Source organism: Simochromis diagramma, unplaced genomic scaffold (genome assembly GCF_900408965.1).
Source record: "Simochromis diagramma unplaced genomic scaffold, fSimDia1.1 OVJJ01000802.1, whole genome shotgun sequence".
NCBI lineage: Eukaryota > Metazoa > Chordata > Actinopteri > Cichliformes > Cichlidae > Simochromis > Simochromis diagramma.
The window spans coordinates 5,722,531-5,746,598 of record NW_024387492.1 but is presented as its reverse complement, the minus strand read 5'-3'; the positions used below and the strand labels follow the sequence as shown (position 1 = coordinate 5,746,598).

Here is a 24,068-nt window from a genome sequence, read left to right as displayed (position 1 = left end):
TTAATAAAGAAAACAAACAATACAGTTTAAAATAAATAAACAACATGGTTGAAGTAAAAGTGCCATGTGCGCACACTGAAGGTCTTGGACTGTGATATAGTCATATAGTCATATATCGTAGCAAAAAAATAAGACTGAGAGTGTAAGAACCTTAAATGTGGGATTGGCCACACCTGTATCAGGTAAGGCTTTTGAGTTTTATGGACCAGTCGTCCCAATGTTTTGATCACACTTCTTATTAGGTGCCAATTTCTGGCAGTATCTCTCGCCATGCTAATATAAATGCTCTGCTATGTTTTCCAGCAGCTGCTGCCCTTAGCTGCTGTTTGAAGCTGGGCAGGTAGCATGCAGTCACCTTTAAGAGTCTTTAGCGCCATACATAATATTAAACTGTGGGAGGTGGAAATAGTGAACACTGATTTGGATGATAAAGCTTTGTGTTTGTCACTGAAAAGCACCCACACAGTACAAGATCATCATTTAAACCATTGCTCATATGGAATTATTTGTAAGAGCAGCTTTAATCTTTCTATGGACCTCTGTGACTGTTGTCAGTGGTCATGGCTAACACCAGCTGGTTACTGAGAGTTCATGTGTGAAAGCGCTGTCACGCTGTCAGATTGCAAAACACCAGCTCCCTTCTGTGACCTCTCCACTGCATGAGGTCAGTAGGCCAAGAGTGAGATGTCCCGTGCTTCCCTATCAATAACAGACGTTCAAACAGAACCCTGACAGATTTCCACATGACGGACTGCCCACTGACTAATGGCAAACAGATTTCTGAAGTATTGGGGTGAACGCGTTTTCATATGCTCTCGCTCACTGCTCTGAACAAAGGCACTTCTCGTGCTTTCCTCTGTCATGTTCACCCTCAGTTTGCTCGGCAACACTCCGTCCACGTTTATTTTTCTGCAGCTCGGGCTTAAAAACGAGTACAAGAGATTCCTTTCAGACAAAAGCATGCTTTAAAGTCTGTAATCAATGTTCTGTGCTCCACCGCTAGTGTTTATTCTCAATCAGTGCATTTGATTCAGTCATTCTCCCCCGAATGTCACTCTCCCTGTGTTATTTTGGAAAAAGGCCTAATCAAGACGTGGCAATCAGTCACAGCATGGCACTGCCAGTACCCATTAACAGTCATGTGGATTGCATTGGAACTGATCGAGCCGACGCACAGCTGGAGCCCAGAGGTTGTTTATCATATGTTTGGGCTGAGGGTGGTTCAGGAAAACTACCCGGTGTGATCCTGGGGACCTTTCGGGCACCCTGCAGAGAGCAGTGCTTCGGCTTTTTACAAAGTTTTCCTTCGCATCACACCACATAAACAACTGTGAATTGCAAATGCAGACTACTTTTAGAAAATATATACATAACACAGAAGATAGATGAGCTTCACTTCATTTATTGGCATCACATCACTCCATGTAAAGGACACACAGCTTTAGAGCAGAAGGTGGTTAAGATTAATGGTGATTTGGTAATGATACAAAATATAACAAATCTGTAGAGTACATTAATCCTGTTAAAACTTGTGCCTCGTATGATATTTCATAAACATACGTGCGATGATAAGACCTGTTTTTAACAAACAGAACAGTTTAAACATTTAGTTGACTTCCACGAGAAGCATAACAAAATATACAAAAGTTTACACCCACCAGATAACAAAACACTGGAGTGCAAATCTAAGTTTTTTTCATTCTTACACATTTGTCACAGGTACAAGCTTGTTTTTTTAAAGTGTATTTAACTTACACTTGCATTCACACAGAGGCTATTTAGCAACCCCTAACTGTACACACGGGAGGAGATAAGCAGCGTATTGAGCCAACAAAACAAAGAAGAGGCAAATAAGAAAGCCGGGATGAAGATGGTTGGTGGTAGGAAGTCGGGATCCCTGCAGTGGTAGCTTTCACAGATGCAAATTGATGAGGAGAGGGGAATAAAAAGCCAAAGGTCACTGGTCTCTTGCAACCTTTCGCCTTAAGACGAGGAGATTTACAAACTAGCTCCTCGGCCCGACTCGATGTGTCACAAACAAAATCTCCCTCTGTGTTTTCTTTATCAATTGTGAATCAGGAAATAAACACCGGCTTGATTAGAAGTGTCAGCTGACCTTAAATGGGGAGGACAGAAAATAGCAACAGAAAAACCAGCCTGGGGAGATTTGCACGCAGGTAAGAATGCGGCAGCTCACGCAGCAAGGTGAACTCACAGCTGCTGCATATAAATCGCTGGTGCAGTCAGGCAGTGGGAACACAGCAGCGAAGTGGCTAACGCCCATCTGCTCAAACACAGACCCGACACTTTCCGTTTCTCTATCTCTCTCACAAGCCTACATTAAAAGGCAGAGCACCATGCAAATTCACAGCTTTACATGAAGACCTGGTCTTTTCTCTTTTCTCTCCCTGTGCCTGCCCGAGCTTGATCTCTTCATCTCCCCACACTGAAGTGTCAGCTCACACCGTCCTATCCTCTCAAGGGGGCGCAGGCTATGTGAACCAAATCAAACATGTAAATGTAATGTAAACAATACTGTTGTCCCGGGTCAATGTGAGAACGACCCAGAATCCTCTCTGTAGTCACTGCTGATGTTAGCTCAGTGCTCTCAATCGTGTCTTTTGTTTCCCCATTTGGCATCCCACTGAAAATAAGCCAAATCATTTAACAAAAAAAGGAAACAGTGCTATGTGGCCACATACTGAATATGTGATCAAAGTGAAAGTAGGAGAATCAAATAAATAACAAGGTTCTGTCCACAACCCACAGGGTCGACAATCACAAGGAGTTCAGATGAAGCAGAAGAACTTCTTCCAGCTACACCTGGAGAACGCTTTGGTTCGCCTGTCAGAAAACTTCCTCTTCTTGGTTTTACGCGTTTTGTTCTTTATGGCAGCGAAGATGGCAGAGTCAAAGGCCTCCTTTAAGTTCTTCTGCGTGAGCGACGAGCACTCTATGTACTCCGTGGCTCTGATCTTCTCCGCCATGCTCCGGGCCCGGGAGCTCAGAACCGGCTTGACGTTGGATCGGTCCAGGTTGATGAGGACGTTTACGTCCAGCAGCAGGTCGGACTGAGTCCCTATGAGAATGATGGGAGCAGTCGGGTTGTTAGAACGGATCTCTGGTACCCACTTCTTGGTGATGTTGTGAAACGAGGTGGGGTTGACCATGCTGAAGCACAGGAGGAAGACATCCGTGTGGGCGTAGGACATAGCGCGGAATTCGTCAAACTCCTCCTGTGTGGAGACAGAGCGAGGGTTAATGCCGATCAAAGTGAGCACCAAGTCTGAGTCACTAAATAAAGATACGCCATTAACATTCAGTTTGAAATCCTGTCAATGAGTCACACAGTGGGTTAAGCAAGGATGTGACGATCTGTACTTTCATAGCTCATATCATTAAATTCAAAAGGGTGTCTCATCAGTGGATAATTTGGTATTTTGTGTCAGCCTTAAATGAAACTCTTGATTCAAGTGTAAAGGCATCCATACCTGGCCAGCAGTGTCCACAAGCTGAACTTTGACAGGAGATCCGTCAATTTGGACCTGACCTGTTAAAAACCACATCAGTCAGTCAGTTTACAGTAAACACAGTAACCAATTCAAACATCAGAACATGCAGCTCGTGCACTCTGGTGCCATTCCACTTCCAACATAACTTGCCACTCAATGTAAATCTGTGCTGTCATTAAAAACTAAAAATCATCACTCACCGGAGAAGACATCAAAGCCCGTCTGCTTGTACTCTGTCGGATATCCGTTGGAGGTGTAGCTGATGATCATGCTGGTCTTCCCGACGGCTCCGTCTCCGACCAGCATACAGCTGATGACAGCGGGATCGAGCTCATCCTCCCGGGTCAGCCCGCACGCAGATGGGACTCGGGACTCGTGGTAAAAGTAATCCATGTGAGGTGGCATGTCGAGCCGAACATTAAACCTCTGAATGCAAACTCTTCTCCGTCCCGGTCGCAGCGACACTAGATACCGTAGGTTGCCTCTCTCTCTGACACATACCACCAGACTGACTGTAGAAGTACGACTGAGGAGCAACATGTGCGGGGTGGGACGTATTTAGGGCAACTACTGTGCTCAGACAGGTTGTGATTTGCATAGACACGCCCACTGACAGAAGAATAACAACAGCTTTCTCTCAGCTTTTCTCTCTATTAGATAGATATATAGATTAGCTTGTTTTAATAAAGCCCATATATATTAGACATTCATTGTGGAGAAAATATTATATAGAAATTCTTTGCCGTCTGTAACTTAAAAATGAAAAGTATCCGATACTTGAACAACATGTAAATGACAAAAGCGCTCAGGATTTATTTATATTTTTTCTAAGCGTCTAAATACAATCACTTTTGGACGAACTACGCTCCCTGGTGTTTACAAGATAGCATTGCATTCAAAGTGGTCACATGATTCCATGTGTCACCTGATTATCACGGTCTACCCTGCGTTCTGTACGCGGAAGCTAAGTTAGCTGGTGTGACAAAACGAATGATTGAAATTTCCTCTCTTCGTGTGTTAATGCTGCAGAATAAACGCGTCTGTTGTGCTTTTTTGTTCTTAACATAGACGCACGCGGAGAAAGGAAATACGTTACTGCAGCTTTAACGGGTAAATTTGTGCTAGCTGGCTAGCTACCTGCTAGCAGGTTTTCTTTCCCACCCCATGTTGCTTTAGGGTTGGCTCCTGTCCTGTATTGTTAATCCATTTAATAAGTGAGCTGAGGCACTTTTAACCATGGCTTCAATTCTCGATGAGTACGAGGATTCTCAAAACATCCGGCAAAGTGCGCAGCAGCACAGCCGCCTGTCAAGCACCAACATCGGGATAACCCATTCTGGTAGGTCGCCCTCTTCCTTTTTTTTTTTTTAAAGCTCCTTGCTAAGATGCAGTGGGGAATATTTGGCTGATACAGACATTTATATTCTCAACGTTAGGCTTTGTCAACGCGAGGCTTGAAGAAGAGAAGCCGATATTCAACAAGCAGAGGATTGATTTCACCCCACCTGAGAAGATAAATCATCTGGCTGTCTGCAACAATCAGCTGTGCATGAGTCTGGGAAAAGACACCCTGCTAAGGCAAATAGCACAATGACATGCAGTTCAAACGCTCACTGCTGTTTGTATGGCTTTGATTAGTTTCATTAGGTTTTGTTATTTTGTTTTGTAATTTACCGTCATTAACCCATTTTGTAAAAACATGGAGGTGCAGTTTAAAATGTAAATCAAAAATGTTTTGGATCAGGGACGTGTTTACCACACTGCTGTATTATCTTTCATTTAAACAACGGTCTGCCAGTGTGGGAGAGGCGCTGATGCTGTTGGGAAATCAAAAACGTTTTCCCATCTGTGCTCGGCATTGAATTTCATCTGCTTACAGCAGCTCATGGACTTCTCGTTTGAAAAGTGTTTTTAATCTCCCACACACTGTCACTACACAGCTATGCCCGTGGAATATGTGAACAATGACGTTTGGCATGCTTAGCATTGTCTTCCTGAAAGAAGTAAGGCCCAAGTTTAGAAGATACTGTATGGTTAATGTGTTGGACCCTAAACTGAATGTCTCTCTGCAACAGCCCAGAGATAGACTGGTCACCTGTCTAAAGTGTGCTCCATCATTTGCCCTGTGACAGCCAGAATAGGCCCCAGTCCGATCACAACTGTGAATTGGATATGCAGAAGAAAATAGATGGATAGAGCATTTCTGTTTTTTTTTTTTTCAGACCTCAAATTCACAATGGGCACAATCTTCCTAGTTTTAAACATTTGTCAGGTTGTGTTTACGCTTGCTTTAGTTTAGCTGTATTCTGTTTTTATTCACATTTTTACACAGCGTTCTAACTTTGTTGTTAAGACAGTTGTATTATTCAGTACATCTGTTTCAAGATATTTTGTTCTTTTGTGTAGGATTGACTTAGCAAAACCAGATCAACCAAACCAGACTGAATTAGGAAGGAAAGATGACAGTAAAGTGCACAGACTGTTCTTGGACCCAACAGGTGAGATAAACCATAATAGTTTTCAAAATATTGTTTATACATCATAAATGGACTGCTAATTACTATCGAACATTCTGCAAGACAGTGCTATGTTATGTTGTTATAGATTATGCAGATATTATATATTGTTGTATAATTGGAGAAATAATTGATTTTGATTAGTCATTGTGTATTTTGAGGTGATTCAGCATTCATACATAAGTGCTGTAATATTAGCAGCCACAAACCTCCATGCACAGCAAGTCTGAACTTGAATAAAGACAACAGTTTCATATGATAAAACAATTAGACAAAAATGTCTGGCAGTGCATCAATCTATAAATCATCATCATATATAAATGCTATGTCACAGTTATGACTGCTTAACAACAGCTATAACCTCCTCCATATTTTCCCGTTACAGGCTCCCATCTGCTGATCAGCTTGAACACCAGTGAGTGTCTGTACCTCAACAGGAACACCCAGAAGGTGCGCAGTTTGTCCCGCTGGAGAGGCCACCTCATCGAGAGCGTGGGCTGGAACAAGCTGCTGGGCAACGAGACCAGCACAGGACCTATCCTGGTTGGCACGAGTCAAGGCATCATTTTTGAGGCAGAGATCTCTGCGAATGAGGGCAGCTTGTTTAACACCAATCCAGATCAATACTTTAGACAGGTGAGAAAGTGATTACGTCTGCTATTTAGCACATGATAGCCACATCTGCTTTGTAAGTTTTAACTGTTCAAACTGTATTATAAGCATATACATTTAATGCACTTGTGGAAACAGAAGAAAATCCTGATGTAGTTCATTTCTTCCTCTTGATATAATTGATAACATCCTGATGTAGGTCCACTCTGTGGAGGAGGATGGCAAACCTGCTCCAGTCTGCTGTTTGGAGGTCGAGCGGGGCCTGGAGAACAAGTACTTTATCATAGCTACCACACGCAAACGCCTTTTCCAGTTTGTGGGTAAGGTAGCCGAGGGGTCGGAGCAGCAAGGCTTCAGTTCCATCTTCAATCAAAATCAGGACTTGCTGCCCAGTTTCCAGGAGTTCCCAGTCAATATGGGACACAGCGAGATCACCTTCTACACCCCTAAGCTGCGAACGTCCCCCAAGGCGTTCGCCTGGATGATGGGTAATGGAGTTCTTTATGGTCAGCTTGACTACGTCAGGCCTGATTCCCTGCTGAGTGATGTGCAGGTAAATGTCAGTCAGCGTGTGTGAAAACTTTTTAACATTTTTCTTAGTAATATCTCATCCTTGCTGTCTTTATGTGTCATATACTATCTCCACATCTCCTCTTTCACAAACAGGTGTGGGAATACACTCCAGACATTGACCTTAATCAAAACAAGCCTATCTCCATTGTGCTGACACAGTTCCACTTCCTGCTCCTACTTCATGACCGAGTTAAGGCCATCTGCACTCTGAACGGGCAAGTGGTTTACGAGGACTTGTTCCCAGATAAATTTGGCAGCCTCAAGAAAATGATCAAAGACCCAGTTGGCGGGTTGGTGTGGATCTACACTGAGCGGGCAGTTTTTCGATATCACATCCAGCGGGAGTCCAGGGATGTCTGGCAGATGTACATGAGCATGAATAAATTTGATCTGGCCAAGGAGTACTGTCGCGATCGGCCTGAGTGTATGGACATGGTGCTGGCAAAGGAGGCTGAGCACTGTTTCCAGAATAAACGCTATCTGGAGAGCGCCATGTGCTATGCACAAACACAGAACTATTTTGAAGAGATTGCTCTCAAGTTCATAGAAGCCAAACAAGAGGAGGCCTTAAAGGAGTTCTTACTGAAGAAGCTAAACAATCTCAAACCCAGTGAGAGAACTCAGATCACCTTGTTGGTCACCTGGTTAGCTGAGCTCTACTTGAATCGCCTCGGCCAGCTGGAGAGTGACGGCAACAGCGTCATTTTCAAAGAAACCCGTGACGAGTTTCGTCAGTTCCTTGGCAGCTCCAAGCACAGAGACTGCCTGTACAACAACCGCTCCACCATCTACGACCTGCTGGCCAGCCACGGCAACGTGGACGACATGGTTTACTTCTCAGTCGTCATGCAGGACTACGAGAGAGTGATATCCCACTACTGCCAGCACGACGAGTACAGTGCTGCTCTGGATGTGCTCTCCAAGCACTGTGACGAAAAGCTTTTTTACAAGTTCTCCCCGGTGCTCATGCAGCACATTCCCAAAAACGTGGTGGACGCGTGGATTCAGATGGGCAAGAGGCTGGACCCAAAGAAGCTCATCCCAGCTCTGATGAACTACAGCCAGATGGGCAGCACGCAGCAGATCAATGAGACCATCCGCTACATGGAGTTCTGCGTTTATGAGCTGATGGTAACAGAGGAGGCCATCCATAACTACTTGCTGTCGCTTTATGCAAAGTACAAACCAGACTCTCTGCTGTGGTATCTAGAGCAGGCAGGCACACACGCCTCAGAGATCCACTACGACCTCAAGTATGCTCTCAGGCTGTGTGCGGAGCATGGCTACAGGCAGGCCTGTGTGCTGGTTTATAGGATTATGGAACTGTATGAGGAGGCAGTGGATCTTGCTTTAGAAGTAAGTAATGTATATTAATGGATCAGCAGTGCTTGTAAAGAAGTGGTGAACATATGTAAATCATTGAAATGTTGTGTCACTTTTTTTCTTTTTTCCAGATTATCAAAATTATAGACAGCAGTTGGCGATTTCAATTGTTGCACTGTTTTTGGTCGTTTTTTTAATTGTCCGCAGGTAGACGTGGACTTGGCCAAGTCCTGCGCTGACCTCCCAGAGGATGATGAGGAGTTGAGGAAAAAGCTTTGGCTGAAAATCGCCAAGCATGTGGTGCAGAAGGAAGAAGATGTTAAGAAAGCCATGAACTGTCTGTCCAGCTGCAACCTGCTCAAAATTGAAGACATCCTTCCTTTCTTTCCAGACTTTGTCACCATCGACCACTTTAAGGTCTGTAATAAGTAGGATGTTCTTTCCTGTCTTTTTTTTTTTTCCCTCAGTGTGTGTGTGTTTTTACAGTAAATTGAGCGGTCGGGTGAGACCTGATCTCAGTAATCACATTCTGTGTATTCATAAGTAGAATCTTTAAGCAGTGGGCAAGGTTTTAGGCACTTTTTTCTTTCTATTTGTAGCAGGCGATGAATATCCAGATTGGGTGATACTGGCTGGCATCTGCATTCACAAAGACACAAAATAGTGTACTATTTCAAATGAAGGTTCTTAATGCTCTGTTCATCATGGTTTCTCAGGAGGCCATCTGCCTTTCCCTGGAGGAGTACAACCAGCACATTGAAGAGCTGAAGCAGGAAATGGAAGAGGCCACAGAGAGCGCAAAACGTATTAGGGAAGACATACAGGAAATGAGGAACAAGTATGGTGTAGTGGATTCCCAAGAAAAGTGTGCTGCTTGTGACTTCCCATTGCTCAACAGGCCCTTCTATCTGTTCCTCTGTGGGCACATGTTCCACAATGACTGCCTGTTGCAGGTAACTTGCTGCACACAGGAATATTTCACTTTTTATTTAATTCAGTCAGTAATCAATCTGAATATGTCCTCTGACCTTTTTTGTTTTTCTCCTTCTACGTTTTTTTTAGGAAGTGACTCCTCATTTGTCGGCCTTCAAGCAGAATCGCCTGGAGGATCTTCATAAAAAGCTGGCAGCAACCATGCAATCATCCAAATCGCGCCACCGTCCAGCACCAAAGGATGAGGGTGACACATCAAGCTTGGGCAAGGCCACTGCGGGCACAAGCCGTGAGCAGATAAAATCAGACATTGATGACATCGTCGCATCCGAGTGCGTATACTGCGGCGAACTGATGATCAAATCTATCGACAAGCCTTTCATTGATCCGCAGAAATTTGAGGAGGAGAAATCCAGCTGGCTGTGAACAAAGACTTTTTTTCTCTTCGTTACAAACTCACTATCTGTCAGCGAAAGTGGATGATCCACAGGACAGACACATTAAGCGGAGACATGCCGATATCCTGTTGGTAGTGCCTACTGCTGAACACTTAATCAGCTTCTGTCCTCTAGAAACTGCACTTGTTTTGTTGTCAGTATTTGAAACTGAACATTTGCACTAGGAGTATGTAGTGAAGAACATAGAGAAGACATAAACCAACCTGATCTATGCTTGTGCTAGAGTTGTATACTGCATACATGTGCCTAAACCTCAGATTATATATAAGGATACAACTGCTTTACACTCATTTCTAGCTGTTAACTGCATTATGTTGTGTATTTGTTCGATTCAGTGAAAACACAAAACGCACTAACAAAATATCTGCCTGTCCTAAGCTTGGTTTGTTCTCTCCAATTAATGCATCTGTGTTCATCTAAACATTATATAACATATTGGCTGTTTTTGAGTTCAGCTATGGCACAGTACAGCTTCTCAGTTATGACAGATTTTGTTTTTTGTTTTGTTTTTTTTTTGTTTTTTTGACTTGGCTTAAATGTAAAAAATATTTAACAAATCATTTTGTGTTTACTGTGAAAAATGAAAAGCCCTGTGCTTCATCAAAGTTTCTCAAGACTGCAGTTGACTACTAGCAGCCCAGTAAGTTAAAGGAAGATATGAAAAGAGCAGCATAAGTGAAAAAGATGCAACTGGTGATTTTGTGTAAACTGCATTTTAACAGGAAGATCTGAGTTTAAGTGATTGCAAATGCACGTGTCATTGTTGGGTTCGCTGCCTGCCAGTTTTTGGAAGTTTTTCTTTTCTTTTAAGTTACAATTGTCAGGACCAAGATTTGAGAGGCTGACAACTGGTACTATAATCCAAACACAGATGACAGGAAGCTAATGTGCCTAGAGTGGTGGACTTGCCATGTTCAATAAACAGATGTGCAAGAATTTTCCTGTATATTTAATTTTATTGTTGCAAAAAACGAATTATTGTTTCTGTTAGTTTTAATTTCTCCGAAGTCTAATTCTTATTTTTATTTCAGTTTACAGAAATAATTGGTTTATAAGTAACTTCAATTCTTAGTTTTAATTATAATAACCTTGCTACCAACTCCATGAGCCTGTAGTCATTATATAATTCAGTCATTATCAGAGACTATAACTGGTAAGTTAGATTATAAAATATGTTTTTCGTTGTTTTTGTCCTCCGAGAATCTTAAGCCAATTACTTACTCACATTTTTTCAAAATTTTGTGACGGTGTCCACTTTACCTAAAACGGAGTTCCCTTCTAGTGACGTAAGACGTAGCTCGGTAATCTTCGCAGCCAGCAGACACGATCAATCAACATCGGAAATTCATCGATACATTTACGTTAGTTGCAAAGACACGTTCCAAACCCCAAGGCATGATAGCGCTGTCTCGTATTTTATTAGCGAAATATACAGGTGAAAATTTTGTCATGGTCATGTCCTAGGAGACGTGGATAGGTTGGCGTCCTTCTCTCTGGGATTGATTAAAATGCCTGCTCCTTGCTGTACCTTCGCCATGGCGTCGTGTCTCTGCTCTCTCAGTAACAGAAAGTGGCCGCCTCTCCGCTGTTGCTGCCGACTCAAAGCTCACAGACTCGCTCGGCGTCTCAAACCGCCATTTTGGAGTCAGAGAACCGAGAGTCGGCAGCAGCGACGAGAGAGACTGAAAGGCGGACACGGGGCCGAGGTGAGAGACTCCGCGGTGGTTGTTATGGCGAAGGAGCAATGGGGAAGATGGCCGGGAGGGAGAAAGAATTAAAAGATGGGGATCATGCGTGCGCCAAGCAACCGAGCCGCGGCTCGTATCCGAAACGAGGGTCCAAGAGGCGCGGGCGGAGGCCCTAGCTGTCGCTGCATGGTGACAGCAAGCAAGCTAAAGAGTTGTCATTAAACCGATTTCATATCTTAATACATTGTTTAGGCAGGGAGGTGGTGGCCTTAAAGAGACAGGGCCGATTTAAATACTTCATATTAATGGTGTGAGAGGACGAAGGTGTCAAAACGCCTTAGTATTTGATAAGCTAACTAGCTAACGTTAATGATACGCTAAGTTACAAAGATAGCAAGGAGAGGCTAGCTATAGTAAAACTACCTGTGCTACCTAATTGAACTGGCGTGGGCAAAGCCGTCAGTGAGCGTCTGTAGCAGCACATTGAGCCTCTTTACTGTCACTGATCCGAGGCAATGCTGCTTTTGCTGACAGCTAACGGTCGTTAGCTTTGAAGCTACAGTATTGCTGAAGGTTAGCTAGCAAGCCCTGGCTAACACTAGCTTGGTTTTGCTATCCACCAAAGCACAACGTAACGACGTGATAGCAATGCTATTTTAAAAAGTATTTATTTTTAAACTTTAGTCCCTTGCAGCCTGCTACATTTGAGGAAATGAACTCACAGAAAGACAAGTGAATAAATACCACAGTGTTGTTTATGGGTATTGTTGTGGACAGCTGAGTTAACTTTAGCATGGAAACTCTCAAAACAACCACCTGACTCTTCATAAGGACCTAATGCATAATAACACTTAATTAATTACACTATGCCTAAAGTTTAATTTTATTTTTTAATAAACTGCAAGGACTGAAAATGATTACCAAGATTACTTAGACACACCATCGAACATAATATATGGCTGATTATAACGTATCATAACTTATTTTTTATTGAAAATAAACTAAAATAAATTCTCAAAATTGAGTTCAAAGCACAATTTACTGTACGACGTATTTATACTGAAACATGGGAGCAAATTATTTTTACTTTAAACCCATAGAGATGTTCAAATAAACTAACTTTTCCTTTATCGTTTTGAAATCACGTGCATAAACACTGTTAGTACAGCACTGTAAAATGAGCTTCTAATAAAAGCTTTTGTTTTTGCCATTTAATTGTCAGTGTGTGACTGCATTTCTTATTTTGTAGGCTTTTCATCTTGATCATTAGTGTTGGAATCGAAAATCAATGCCATCCATTATTGAGAAGGTATGTCCATTAAAAAAATAAAATAATAGAATAAACATTTTGTAGAATGGACAGTATCATACTTCATATCTGTGCATTTGGAGGCAAGTATTTTGTTTTTGGTGTAAGTGCCTTTTTTCTGACCTTGACAAAAAAAAATGTAGGCAGTAATTATGAAATCTTTAAACATACTAGGAGATTATCTCCCATTATACCAGATTAGCTGAGAAAATGAAGCAATGTAAAGTTCCTTTTAGTCTGGACCATTTTTACTCTTTAGGTGAACACTTTAGGTGAATAACATTAAAATGTTTTTCTTCACATAGCTGTAACTTTCCTGTACTGCTCATTCTTACCTTGTGCCATTTGCACATCTATTTCTTCCATACTTCTCTCTTCAGTAAAAGGTCCTGCCCTGCTGGGCAGAGGTGGTCTGTGGTGTATGGCGTCAGGGCAGGGTGGCCAGCTGGAGGTTGGGGTATCAGGGGCCTCCAGCCTAGCCAAACCTCTCTACCTGCAGCGCTTAGAAAGATCCCTGAAGTTGGACAGTTTTTTGCGTCAAACCGCTGCTATCTTCAACAGAGACATAACCAGGTACAGAAAAAGAGGTGCTGATAGTGGGCATTCACTTGTTGCTTCCAGGCTACGGTTTGTTGTGGCCACCTATAAAAAAACCGAAGTGTTTTGCAGCAATCTTCCCATCTTATCAAAATGAAACTGTATATTGTGTTTATATATATATATATATATATATATATATACACATACATACATATATACAAATTTAGATGTTTTGCATAACTGATTGCACCTCTTGTCATCTGCTTTACATTACACTGTCTAAGAAGAGAACAGATAATATACAAATAGGATGTAAATGTTGAGCTTACGGCCATACATTTCTCTTGTAGTGATGATAGCGATGACAGCGAGGGTGGACTGGAGCCAGGGATATCCCTGGATGCCACCACTCATGATACGGCTTTGACAATAAAGAATGAGTCGTGTGATCAAGGAGATGGATTGGCAGATGGCAAGCCGCTTAATGGAGTACTTCTGCAAGGTAAAGGTAAGATGTATTGAGAAATGTGTTAGTGACATGTTGCTACACATCCACACTCATTGGTTTAATGAATCTTTTCATGCATATTTATCCTGTGTTGTTTCTTTTTTTGTTTGTTTCACAGACCAAAAGGCAAATAAAACAAGCCTTTACAATTTTTCTAAGCTGAAGAAGAACAGGAAATGGCTGAAGGTATTTACACTGGCTAATACTGACCTCCATATCTGAAGAATTTTAGTTTTATAGCTACCTCCTTTCTCATAGGATATGTTTGTGTGTCACATGCTCTCAGCTTCTTTTAACCATGTCTGTACCTACTTTTTTTCTCATGTAGAGTATCTTGTTGAGTGATGACACCACAGACTCAGATACAGACTCAGATGACGCTAACTTCAGCATGTCTCGGGAAGAACTACATGACATGCTGAGGCTCCATCGTTACACGAGGCAGCATCAGAGCAACTTCTACTCTGACCGGGAGGTACAAATACACACATAAATAAAGAACACTAATTGCTAATACTTTGTGTCAATTTAATGTCATTGTAATAATAAGCTTCTTTATTAAGTTCTTAATCAATAAGTGCTACAAAACAAAAAGAGCAAATAACTCTGCTTGTGCTTGATTCATAGTGGTTTCTCATAATTTCTTCTGGTTTAGCGTCATTTAGCTGTCGAAATGTGTTGGAAATCCCCTCTCAGAGAGTCACAACATAATGCAGGATGTAGCTCTGGTGCCAGAACAGGTGGTGAAATATATAATTGGGTGAAATCAATGGCATGGCCATGCACAATTTGCCTCAGGGATAATATATAAGAAGCAAATAAGTGGGGACTCAAAATAGTACCTTGGGGAACCCCATTAAATAAAGAAGTACAGGACAAGACATTTACTTTAAAAAAATGAAAATCAGCCAATTCAGAGCCTCATCACCTACAACAAAGTTCTTCAGACATATTAATTAAGATGTATCATGCTCCTCTGTGTGTTTGTGTTTGCTGCAGCTTCACCAATATCAGTACTACAGCACAGGACTCTTATCTACTCATGATCCCTTCTATGAGCAACAACGCCATCTGCTGGGTCCAAAGAAAAAGAAAATCAAAGATGAAAAGAAATTTAAGGGTAAGAAGAAAAAAGGCACACCAGTGTCAGTGCCTTTAAGGAAAACAAAAACAAACAAGAAAAACATATTTTAAAACCGCAAACAAGATCTACCTTTTCATTTAAATGTCTTTCCTTTTTTTTTGTAGCCAAACTAAAAAAAGTAAAGAAGAAGAAGAAACGGGGAGAGGGAGAATTTGTGGATGAGGAGCGTCCCTTCGTCACCAAAATATTTGCTAAGTTTTCCCATGATGCTCCGCTGCCCATGGTGAAGAAAAAACATCTCACCGTCGAGCAGCTGAATGCTCGCCGACGCAAAGTCTGGCTCACCATTGCCAAAAAAGAAATCCCCAAGGTTAGTTAAGCAAAGAGTCAGTTTTGTTTTGATGTTGGTCCCATTTTTCCAACATTTTCTAATGCCAACTGTCCCATTTCTACTTTTTTCAGTCCTTCAAGCAGAAGACTTCTGCTAAGAATCTGGTATTAACCAATGCAAAAAAGGTGAGTAAAGTGTACACAGCACTGTATGGCTAGGTACATTTAAAGCATTTTGTTAAATGTTTTTGGTTTTGCACACATGTGTTCAGCGTGTTGGTAACTCTCCATGTCTGTATATCGCAAAAGTAACTTTTAACGTGTGATTCATGTCCTCTTAGCTGGCTCACCAGTGCATGCGAGAGGTCCGGCGTGCAGCTATTCAGGCTCAGAAGAACTGTAAAGAAACATTACCCCGTGCCCGGCGTCTTACCAAGGAGATGATGCTCTACTGGAAAAAATATGACAAGGTGGAAAAGGAGCACAGAAAGAGAGCCGAGAAGGAAGCCCTGGAGCAACGTAAACTTGATGAAGAAATGAGAGAGGTCTGTGACAAGGAAGTTATTATGGAGACATTTTTAATTTGCCATTACAGGTTTTTTGAAAATCCTAAATATAGATACATTTTTCTCCCTGGGTTTTTTTTTTTTTTTTGACTCTCTCAGGCCAAGCGTCAGCAGCGCAAACTGAATTTTCTCATTACCCAGACGGAGCTGTATGCTCATTTTATGAGTGGTAAAGCTAGCGTGGGGGCTCCAGGTGCAGATGCAGCACAGGAGGAAATTCTGAGAAAACTTGAAGACACTGCAGCCCAGAGACAGATAGACATTGGAGGAGGAGTAATGGTCAACATGGGACAAGAGGACTATGGTATGAACGACTCAATCGAGTTTAATGTATTACAGAAGAAATTAGTAGTCATCGTTGATGGCTGAAATTTATATATATATTGACTCCCTTCATCAACTATAACAGTGTGAAATTAAATGGGACGAAACTCATTTCTGTTTGTTTCCTGTCTAATCTTCTACTTGTAGATTAGATTTTTTTTTTTTTCTTCCTCTACAATGGTAAAACAAAAGTACACTCTCCATCTATTCACAAGCATGATAAAAATGATCTAGTCCTCAGTAGGTCTTAAAATTAACCTCAAATGAACCGAAGCACATGATGTGTTACACTGTGTCATTATGTATTTAACAAAACCTAAGTCAAAATCCAAAAGCGTTGTGTAGAAAAGTAAGAACACCCTTGATTCAGGATCTTGTAGAACCGCCCTTCGTAGCAATAACTTAGTGAAGCAATGAGTGACTTCATCAGTCTCTCATGTCACTGTGGAATGATTTTGGTCCAGTCTTCTTTATGGATCATTTAGATTTGTGGGTATTCTATCACAGCATTTGGGTCATGGTTAGGCCTGGCCTTTGACTCGGCTATTGCAACACCATGATTCCTTTTCTTTTTCAGTCATTCTGTCATAAATATGTGGCTGTGCTTGTGATCAGTGTCATGTTGCGTGACTCAGTTTGGTCCAGGTTTTAGCTGTTGGACAGATGGCCTAATATTTGACTCTAGAATACTTTGGCATACAGCTTGCAGTCATTGAGTCATTGTTGACTCAATGACTGCAAGGTGCCCAGGTCCTGTCACTGTAGAGCAAGCCCAAATCATCACCGTTGCACGAGTCTTTTTTTCTAATTGTTCTGTCACAAATGTTAACATTTGGCATACTAACTGAGGCCTGCAGAGCCTGAGATATAGGTCTTGGGTCTGGCGTTGGGGTGAATTAACACATTAAGTTAACACACACATGAATGCTCCAGGCCAGCAAACTCCCAAAATGTCTGCTGTTGAACACATGTGCTGATGATCAGGTAAACAAGTGCATTTGCTTAGCAGCAGTTGACTGCTGCTTCTCCTGCTAATTCATGGGGCAGCAGTAAGTATGTACTTGTTTTTTTTTTACTCAATTCGTCTGCATTTTGCTTTTTCGGTAAATAGATAACGACAGTGTAACATTTCCTGTTTTGTACATTTGCAAGATTTTAAGGCAAAAACGTTAAAATTTAAAGAGTGTGTACTTTGTTTTTATCATGATTGTTGTCATCATACCGTTTACTAATGATGATAATTTGCAGTTCATTTGATTAAGTATAAAGAATTGTGGTAATACATTAGTAAGAATTTCAGTTTAGACTAGCTGTGATTTGACTATATACTCTGTCAGAAGAAATATTACATTTAAATGGTTTGCAATGCATTTATGCACAAGATGATTGTATGTGATTGCAGATAGCGAATACTACAAATCCCAGGCCTTGAGGAATGCCCAAGAGGCCTACCAGATTCATCAGGAGAGAGTGAGTAATTCACGCACATCCTTTATTAGATGCCCTAATTCACACAGCGCAACTGGCGGTAATGTCCAAATCTCCTCCTTTAGACGCGAATGTTCGATGAAGAGGCTAAAGACAGTCGCAGTGCGTCCCTGCATGCAGCTGGCAGCTTGTCCACAGGAGCCGGCTCTGGGTTTGGAGAAAGCTACAGCCTTTCAAACCCATCCATCCGCGCAGATGAAGACATTCCTCAGCCCACCATCTTCAACGGAAAACTCAAGGGCTACCAACTCAAAGGCATGAACTGGCTGGCTAACCTTTATGAACAGGTACACGTGTCTTATTTTATTTTTTTTATTGTTTTTTCTGACTTATGCTGCGCTTTTCTGAAACTCTCAGTATTCCTTTAGTTTGTTTTCATTACTATGAATTGGGCAGTTTTTAATGGCCAACAGTATAAAAGAAATCTTTATCAGTGTTTTGGTTAAGAAAATTTATGAATCTCTAGTGTAACATCACTAACATGATTCAGGGTTCGTTAGCATTGTTTTTTGTCAACATGTGTACAGTTTTAGGATGTTTTCTAATATTTTTTTTTCCTCCCCACTGAGTGATTTAATTCTTCTTCCCTTTTCTCTTTTGCTCTTCATTTCCACAGGGAATCAATGGAATCTTGGCAGATGAAATGGGACTGGGAAAGACAGTTCAGAGTATCGCTTTGTTGGCACACTTAGCAGAGGTGAGAGAGAGGACGGGGGGCCAAAAGGTTTCATTCACCACACTCTTCCAAAACACTTTGCGGAATATTCAGTTGACTCCACCATTGTTTTCGACTTATGATAAAACATCTAAAAGGCAGCCTATTTGCACCTGCATCCTTTAAAGGGTCCCCAGTTTCTGGCTTTTTGCAGGTGCTGGAACATTTCAATGAATTAGTCATATGACTTCACTCCTCTGAAGAGCTGATTTGCCAGCTCTTTACATTTTTTAGTCTCACAACCCCAAAGGCCAAAAAAAAAAAAAAAAGGTGGAAATGCGAGCTTTTCAGTCAACTGTCGTTGGCAGGAAGGTGCATGCTGTGGGTTTCACAGGCCCTCCAGGACTTCCTGTTTTCTGGGTGCTGCTCACACAAGCACAGCAGACCACCTGTTGCGGTGGTTGACATTATATTTGCTTTTCTGTTCCTGCAACAGAGAGATAACATCTGGGGTCCATTCCTGATCATCTCTCCAGCGTCTACACTCAACAACTGGCATCAGGAGTTCACCCGCTTTGTGCCAAAATTCAAGGTGAGAACCCATCGTGGCTAAGCGAGCACACACACACTGAAACATCTGCAGAAGCACGTCCAAAGGAACTGCTGATTCGTCATTTCTGTTGTTCTTCCGCCAATGCATTTCTCTCTCCACTTCTTAATGCAGTGGTTTGTTAGTTTTGCCATTCTGAGAGCAAGCGCAGGTTACCAGATGAAATGTTATCTGGAGCCGTCCATTAGGGGGCAGTATTGTAGCACTGTTCGCATTGACACATAACTACATAGCTGTTTTTATTTTTGTTGAGTGGTACTTCTCAAAAAAATCATTTTGCATGCCATAACTGGCTCTTGAAAGACTGTGCGTAGCCAAAATATTATCAAATGCATCAATATGTCAGCTATGCTTGAACACACACACACACACACACACACACACACACACACACACACACACACACACACACACACACACACACACACAGTCAGTGATAAACATGACTCTTTGTTGTGTACGACATTCAGCTTTGCCCATTTTCTCAGCCAGTTTGGAAATAAATCAATTGCAGTTTGTTTTGCTAATGAGGTGTGAAAAGACCCCATTACACAATTTGAAGATAAGCTTCCTGAACATTCAAAGCAAGACTGACTGAAAACAATGGGAAAGCGGCTTGCGTTGAGCGACGTAATGATGTGTAAATCTTTTCACATCGCATTCTATATCTCAACAAGTGGGGCAGTGATTCATGTGTGATGTTATGCCTAGACATTTTCTCTGAGAACATCACTGTGGCTCTGTTTTTCCAGCATTGCTCAGTCTTAACTGTAGGGTTTTGTTTTTTTGCTTTAAACATGTTCACATGGGGATTATTTTGATCTATGAAGGTTTTCTGACAGTGTTACTGATATGTCCCATAGGTGTTACCGTACTGGGGAAATCCTCACGATCGGAAAGTGATTCGGAAATTTTGGAGCCAGGTAAACATTGAAGGATACATCACAGTACATTTTGCAGCCAGTAAACTCAGCACTTTTTATCCTTTTAACTCTTAACGCTGTGTTTTGTCACACAGAAAACCCTTTACACGCAAAATGCACCATTCCACGTGGTCATCACGAGCTACCAGCTGGTGGTCCAAGATGTCAAGTACTTTCAGAGGGTCAAGTGGCAGTACATGGTTCTAGATGAAGCCCAGGCACTGAAAAGCAGCACAAGGTAAAGCGTTATCATGGTGGCATTGATATTTGTGATCACAGGGTCACAGGTTCATGTGTTGATGCGTGATATCTGATTTATCAGACTTTGTATTTAAAGATTTTATCTTACCCTTCTTTGGCAACTCAATAACTAGCCTGAGCATACAAACATTATTAAGATGTTTTAAATGCAGACCGGCCTTTTAACAACTTTACTAACCAATTATAATGTCATTCTGGCCAAAACATAAGTGTTGTAAAATAAATGACTCTTTTCTAGTCCCAGCAGTTCTAACTTGCACAGAATGCTGTGGCCATTTGTAAGTTTTCTTGTTTTTTGTCTGAACAAATAAAGCCCTGCGTGCTTTGGATAAGTGTCTTGAGAAATGCAAGTGAAAAAAGTTTGTAATAAATCAGCTAAAATATGCAGAACAAGGGAAACTGTTCTTTAAATCATTTGGTAAATCAACAAAAATGTCTGGAAAAATACAGTACCCGGTCTCTACGGTTTCACTAGTGTGTGTCATTTCTCGGCTCCTACTGGAGACCAGCCAAAATCAATAGACTGGCCAAACGTACAGCCACACACAAGCGATAATCCCAAAAAATGTAGTACATCCAGTGATTACATTAAATGAAGTGTTAAATGCAGATGATAAACATCTGTAGCTGTCACAGCAGGTGACGGTCCTGGTTTCTGTGCTTTTTTAGCGTTCGGTGGAAAATCCTCCTGCAGTTCCAGTGTCGGAACAGACTTCTGCTAACCGGGACGCCCATTCAGAACACAATGGCTGAGGTGAGCGACGTCTGTGTGTGTGTGTGTGTGTGTGTGTGTGTGGGGGGGGTCATCCAGGCAGAACTGTAAGAGACTGCATGTTTTCCTCTCAGCTGTGGGCCCTGCTGCATTTCATCATGCCTACGTTGTTCGATTCCCATGAAGAGTTTAACGAGTGGTTCTCCAAGGACATAGAGAGCCATGCTGAAAACAAGTCTGCCATCGATGAGAGTGAGTACAGCAAAGGCTACTATTTTTTCCCCCTATTTTATATGTATGCTTTTTAGCTTATTTGAAAATAGGTGTACCAACACTGTTCTTCTATCCTGGCTCTATTTGCATGTGATATGATTTGTAAGTAAACATAATTTTTTTTGTTGTTGTTTTTCAGACCAACTATCCAGATTGCATATGATCCTGAAGCCTTTTATGCTGCGCAGAATCAAGAAGGATGTGGAAAATGAACTCTCAGACAAGGTAGAAGAACCAAGAGTGTATTAACAATTAAGGGTGACACGACAATCTCATTTTTCAGTTTTCCTAAGGGCAAAAAAAGATGGGTTTCTTCCCCCCCAAGTGGTATCCTTCGTGTTATGCCACATTCCCTCTCCATATTTTAATCCCTATACTCTGCTAAGATAGTATAAGAAATATTTGATTTACAGTGGTCCCTCCTTTATCGCAGTAGTTACGTTCTAAAACTAACCCACAATAGGTGAAATCCGTGAAGTAGCCAACATTATTTTTTTACAATTATTATTAAGGCTATAAAACCCCTCACTACACACTTTATACACTTTTCTCAGACAGGCGTGAACAATTTCCCACAATCTGTCTTGTTTAAACACTCTCAAAGCTCAAACCTTCGTAGAAAAATAAGTCCAGAAGTATAGAATCAAACCAAAGGCACCTGCAGGTGCCTTTGACAGTCCAAAATGTTTCGTCGACATTGTTGTTTGTTGGGGAGAAAAGTTACAAACATACAGTACAGCACTCAGAGTCACGTTGCTAGCGATCGAAGATTTATGTAAATTTGACAAGCTGAACGCATTCTGTACCGGACAGGAGACACGGCACGGAGATGATTGATTGAAAATGGTCTACAGCCGATCAGGATGCAGAACACAATGCTCTGTTTAAAAAAATAAAAAAAAATAAAAATAGAATAGAATAGAAAATATGTCCAAAAAAGAAGTGAGGATCTCAATAAATGAAATCTAATATGATGCAATAAAGGAGCTTAAAGCTAGAATAAATGCAGGTGTTGTGGTATTATGCTTGTCACCTCTCCTGGTTAAACATGGAGCCTTCCTCCATCTGTCTCTCTGTACACCTCATTGACAGAGAAAGTATTGTAATGAAGGTATGAGTGATGCTTGTGCTGGCAGATCCTCCTGACAGATGTTGGACCCGAGGTCACACACACACACGCAGTCGCTCATGCTCTGTGGGAGTCTCGAGGAATGGCAGAGTTCACCACTCCCCCACATCTGTCTTTTTCACTTTCCTTTGCACCCACATGTAGTCCTGCCAGCCCACTTCCCTCACTTCTCCGCTCTCCGCTGGTTCCTCTTTGTTTTGTCAGAACACTGAAAGCCAATACTAACCAGGAAAGTTCACTGGTGGTTCACGGTATGGTTTTATGGATTGTTATCGTTGGGTTTCACGGCTTTCATCAAAGCGTGGCACAAGATAAAACCAGAGATTTGAATGTTTGTTTAAAGACTGTTGGGCAAATGGCATGAAGTCCATACTCGCATAACAGTTTGGGCTAAGCTCACAGGAAAACACTGTGTGTGTTCTAATGGGATAGAAATGCTGACTCAGAAAAATCAAAACCATTTTGTTCGGCTGACCAAAGGGGCGGGGACAATGTAAAGTTAATTTGAACTACACATGATGAAGCATCCTTCGTTGAGAACAATGATTCTGCAGCACAGTTTTAATAAGGCATTATTCTGCATGTATGTTATGTGAGTTATATTTCTTTTTTTTAATGTTTGAACTCTCCTTACCTTCTTCAGATTGAGATCCTGACCTACTGTCAGCTGACCTCCCGGCAAAGGTTGCTCTACCAGGCTCTGAGAAACAAGATCTCTATCGAGGATCTGCTGCAGTCCTCGATGGGCACGGCCCAGCAGGCTCACAGCACCACCTCCTCCCTCATGAATCTGGTCATGCAGTTTAGAAAGGTATGAGCTCTGATCCATATTTTATTGTCTTTATGGTATTCAATGCTAAAAATGTATGAAAACTAGAAGGGCACTTGAAGAGACCTATACGCTCAGCAAATAACTAGATATTCAAGAACAATAAATAAGACTATGGCTACGCATATGTTTGGGTGTTTGAACAATAAATTGGTTACATCGCACAGCACATAACAATACGAACGAATTGCCAATCACAAAGTCATTGTGCAATGAGCAGACCCTAGGTAATCTTCTTTTCTGTCTGATATGACCAAAATATACAAAATGGACCAAATCTTTTATTTAGTATGACCTAAATTGCATAATTCATAGAGAAAGGGGGCCATTTTCACATAGATGCCATCACAAATTGTTCTTTAGGGGCCCTTTAAAAGCCTTGGACCCTAAGCAGTTCCCTGGCGTATGTGCTTGTGACAGGATTGTTAAAGTAATTGTGAAATCAGCACCGTAATGCTGCTCCAGCTGCTGAAAATTGGCCTGTTACTTTTTGGCACTAAAACAGACAAGCACTGATGTAAACATAACCTATTTAGTTATTATTAAGGTATAGTGGGTTTAAAAAACAAATTATATTAATTCTCATATTTTGGTTGGCTGCGGCTCAGGAGGTAGAGCAGGTCATCTGCTAATCAGAAGGTGGCTGGCTGCTCCAACCTGCATGCCAAAGTGTCCTTGTGCAAAATACTGAACTGCTGATGCGTTCTGCAGAGTGTGAATGTGTGACTATTGGGTAGGAAGCTCTTAAATGTGTGTTTGTGTGAAATTGGTGAAAGAGATATGTTGTATAAAGCAGTTTAATTGCTCAAGTAGAGTAGAAGTGCTTTATAAGAACCAGTCCATTTACCATTTGTTGAGAATGTTAGTCTGATCCGAACAATGACTTGGCTGCACAAAACAAACATGCTGATT

At 41.6% G+C, this 24,068-nt stretch overlaps 3 protein-coding genes across 5 annotated transcripts in view; 2 read left to right on the top strand and 1 right to left on the bottom strand.

Annotated features, from left to right (window-relative positions):
* Positions 1–1,382: 1,382 nt before the first annotated feature.
* Positions 1,383–4,057, bottom strand: rhov (ras homolog family member V). Its single transcript, XM_040017478.1, has 3 exons — positions 3,713–4,057; positions 3,492–3,550; positions 1,383–3,236 (listed from the first exon to the last, which is right to left on the bottom strand). Exons 1-3 carry the CDS (start codon positions 4,050–4,052, stop codon positions 2,790–2,792), a joined length of 846 nt encoding a protein of 281 aa, XP_039873412.1. The 5' UTR covers positions 4,053–4,057; the 3' UTR covers positions 1,383–2,789.
* Positions 4,058–4,416: 359 nt separating this feature from the next.
* Positions 4,417–10,864, top strand: vps18 (VPS18 core subunit of CORVET and HOPS complexes). The gene is made up of 9 exons (XM_040017424.1): positions 4,417–4,851; positions 4,949–5,090; positions 5,919–6,010; positions 6,414–6,664; positions 6,840–7,193; positions 7,307–8,569; positions 8,744–8,953; positions 9,253–9,489; positions 9,599–10,864. Exons 1-9 carry the CDS (start codon positions 4,749–4,751, stop codon positions 9,893–9,895), a joined length of 2,949 nt encoding a protein of 982 aa, XP_039873358.1. The 5' UTR covers positions 4,417–4,748; the 3' UTR covers positions 9,896–10,864.
* A 514-nt stretch (positions 10,865–11,378) lies between these two features.
* Positions 11,379–24,068, top strand: part of ino80 (INO80 complex ATPase subunit) — a 40,263-nt gene continuing 27,573 nt past the window's right edge. Inside the window, exons 1-21 of one of the 3 annotated variants that reach the window (XM_040017409.1) lie at positions 11,379–11,633; positions 12,865–12,924; positions 13,305–13,497; positions 13,815–13,966; positions 14,091–14,158; positions 14,301–14,447; positions 14,972–15,092; positions 15,221–15,426; positions 15,519–15,572; positions 15,728–15,931; positions 16,052–16,256; positions 17,679–17,746; positions 17,830–18,051; positions 18,381–18,461; positions 18,916–19,011; positions 19,893–19,952; positions 20,048–20,190; positions 20,883–20,967; positions 21,060–21,177; positions 21,338–21,423; positions 22,971–23,138. In XM_040017409.1, coding sequence (XP_039873343.1) covers positions 13,346–13,497; positions 13,815–13,966; positions 14,091–14,158; positions 14,301–14,447; positions 14,972–15,092; positions 15,221–15,426; positions 15,519–15,572; positions 15,728–15,931; positions 16,052–16,256; positions 17,679–17,746; positions 17,830–18,051; positions 18,381–18,461; positions 18,916–19,011; positions 19,893–19,952; positions 20,048–20,190; positions 20,883–20,967; positions 21,060–21,177; positions 21,338–21,423; positions 22,971–23,138 — 2,436 coding nt within the window. In that variant the 5' untranslated portion in view covers positions 11,379–11,633; positions 12,865–12,924; positions 13,305–13,345. Of the gene's footprint in view, positions 11,634–12,864; positions 12,925–13,304; positions 13,498–13,814; positions 13,973–14,090; positions 14,159–14,300; positions 14,448–14,971; positions 15,093–15,220; positions 15,427–15,518; positions 15,573–15,725; positions 15,932–16,051; positions 16,257–17,678; positions 17,747–17,829; positions 18,052–18,380; positions 18,462–18,915; positions 19,012–19,892; positions 19,953–20,047; positions 20,191–20,882; positions 20,968–21,059; positions 21,178–21,337; positions 21,424–22,970; positions 23,139–24,068 lie in introns of those variants that run through there. The other 2 variants (XM_040017408.1, XM_040017410.1) reach the window with 2 other exon arrangements.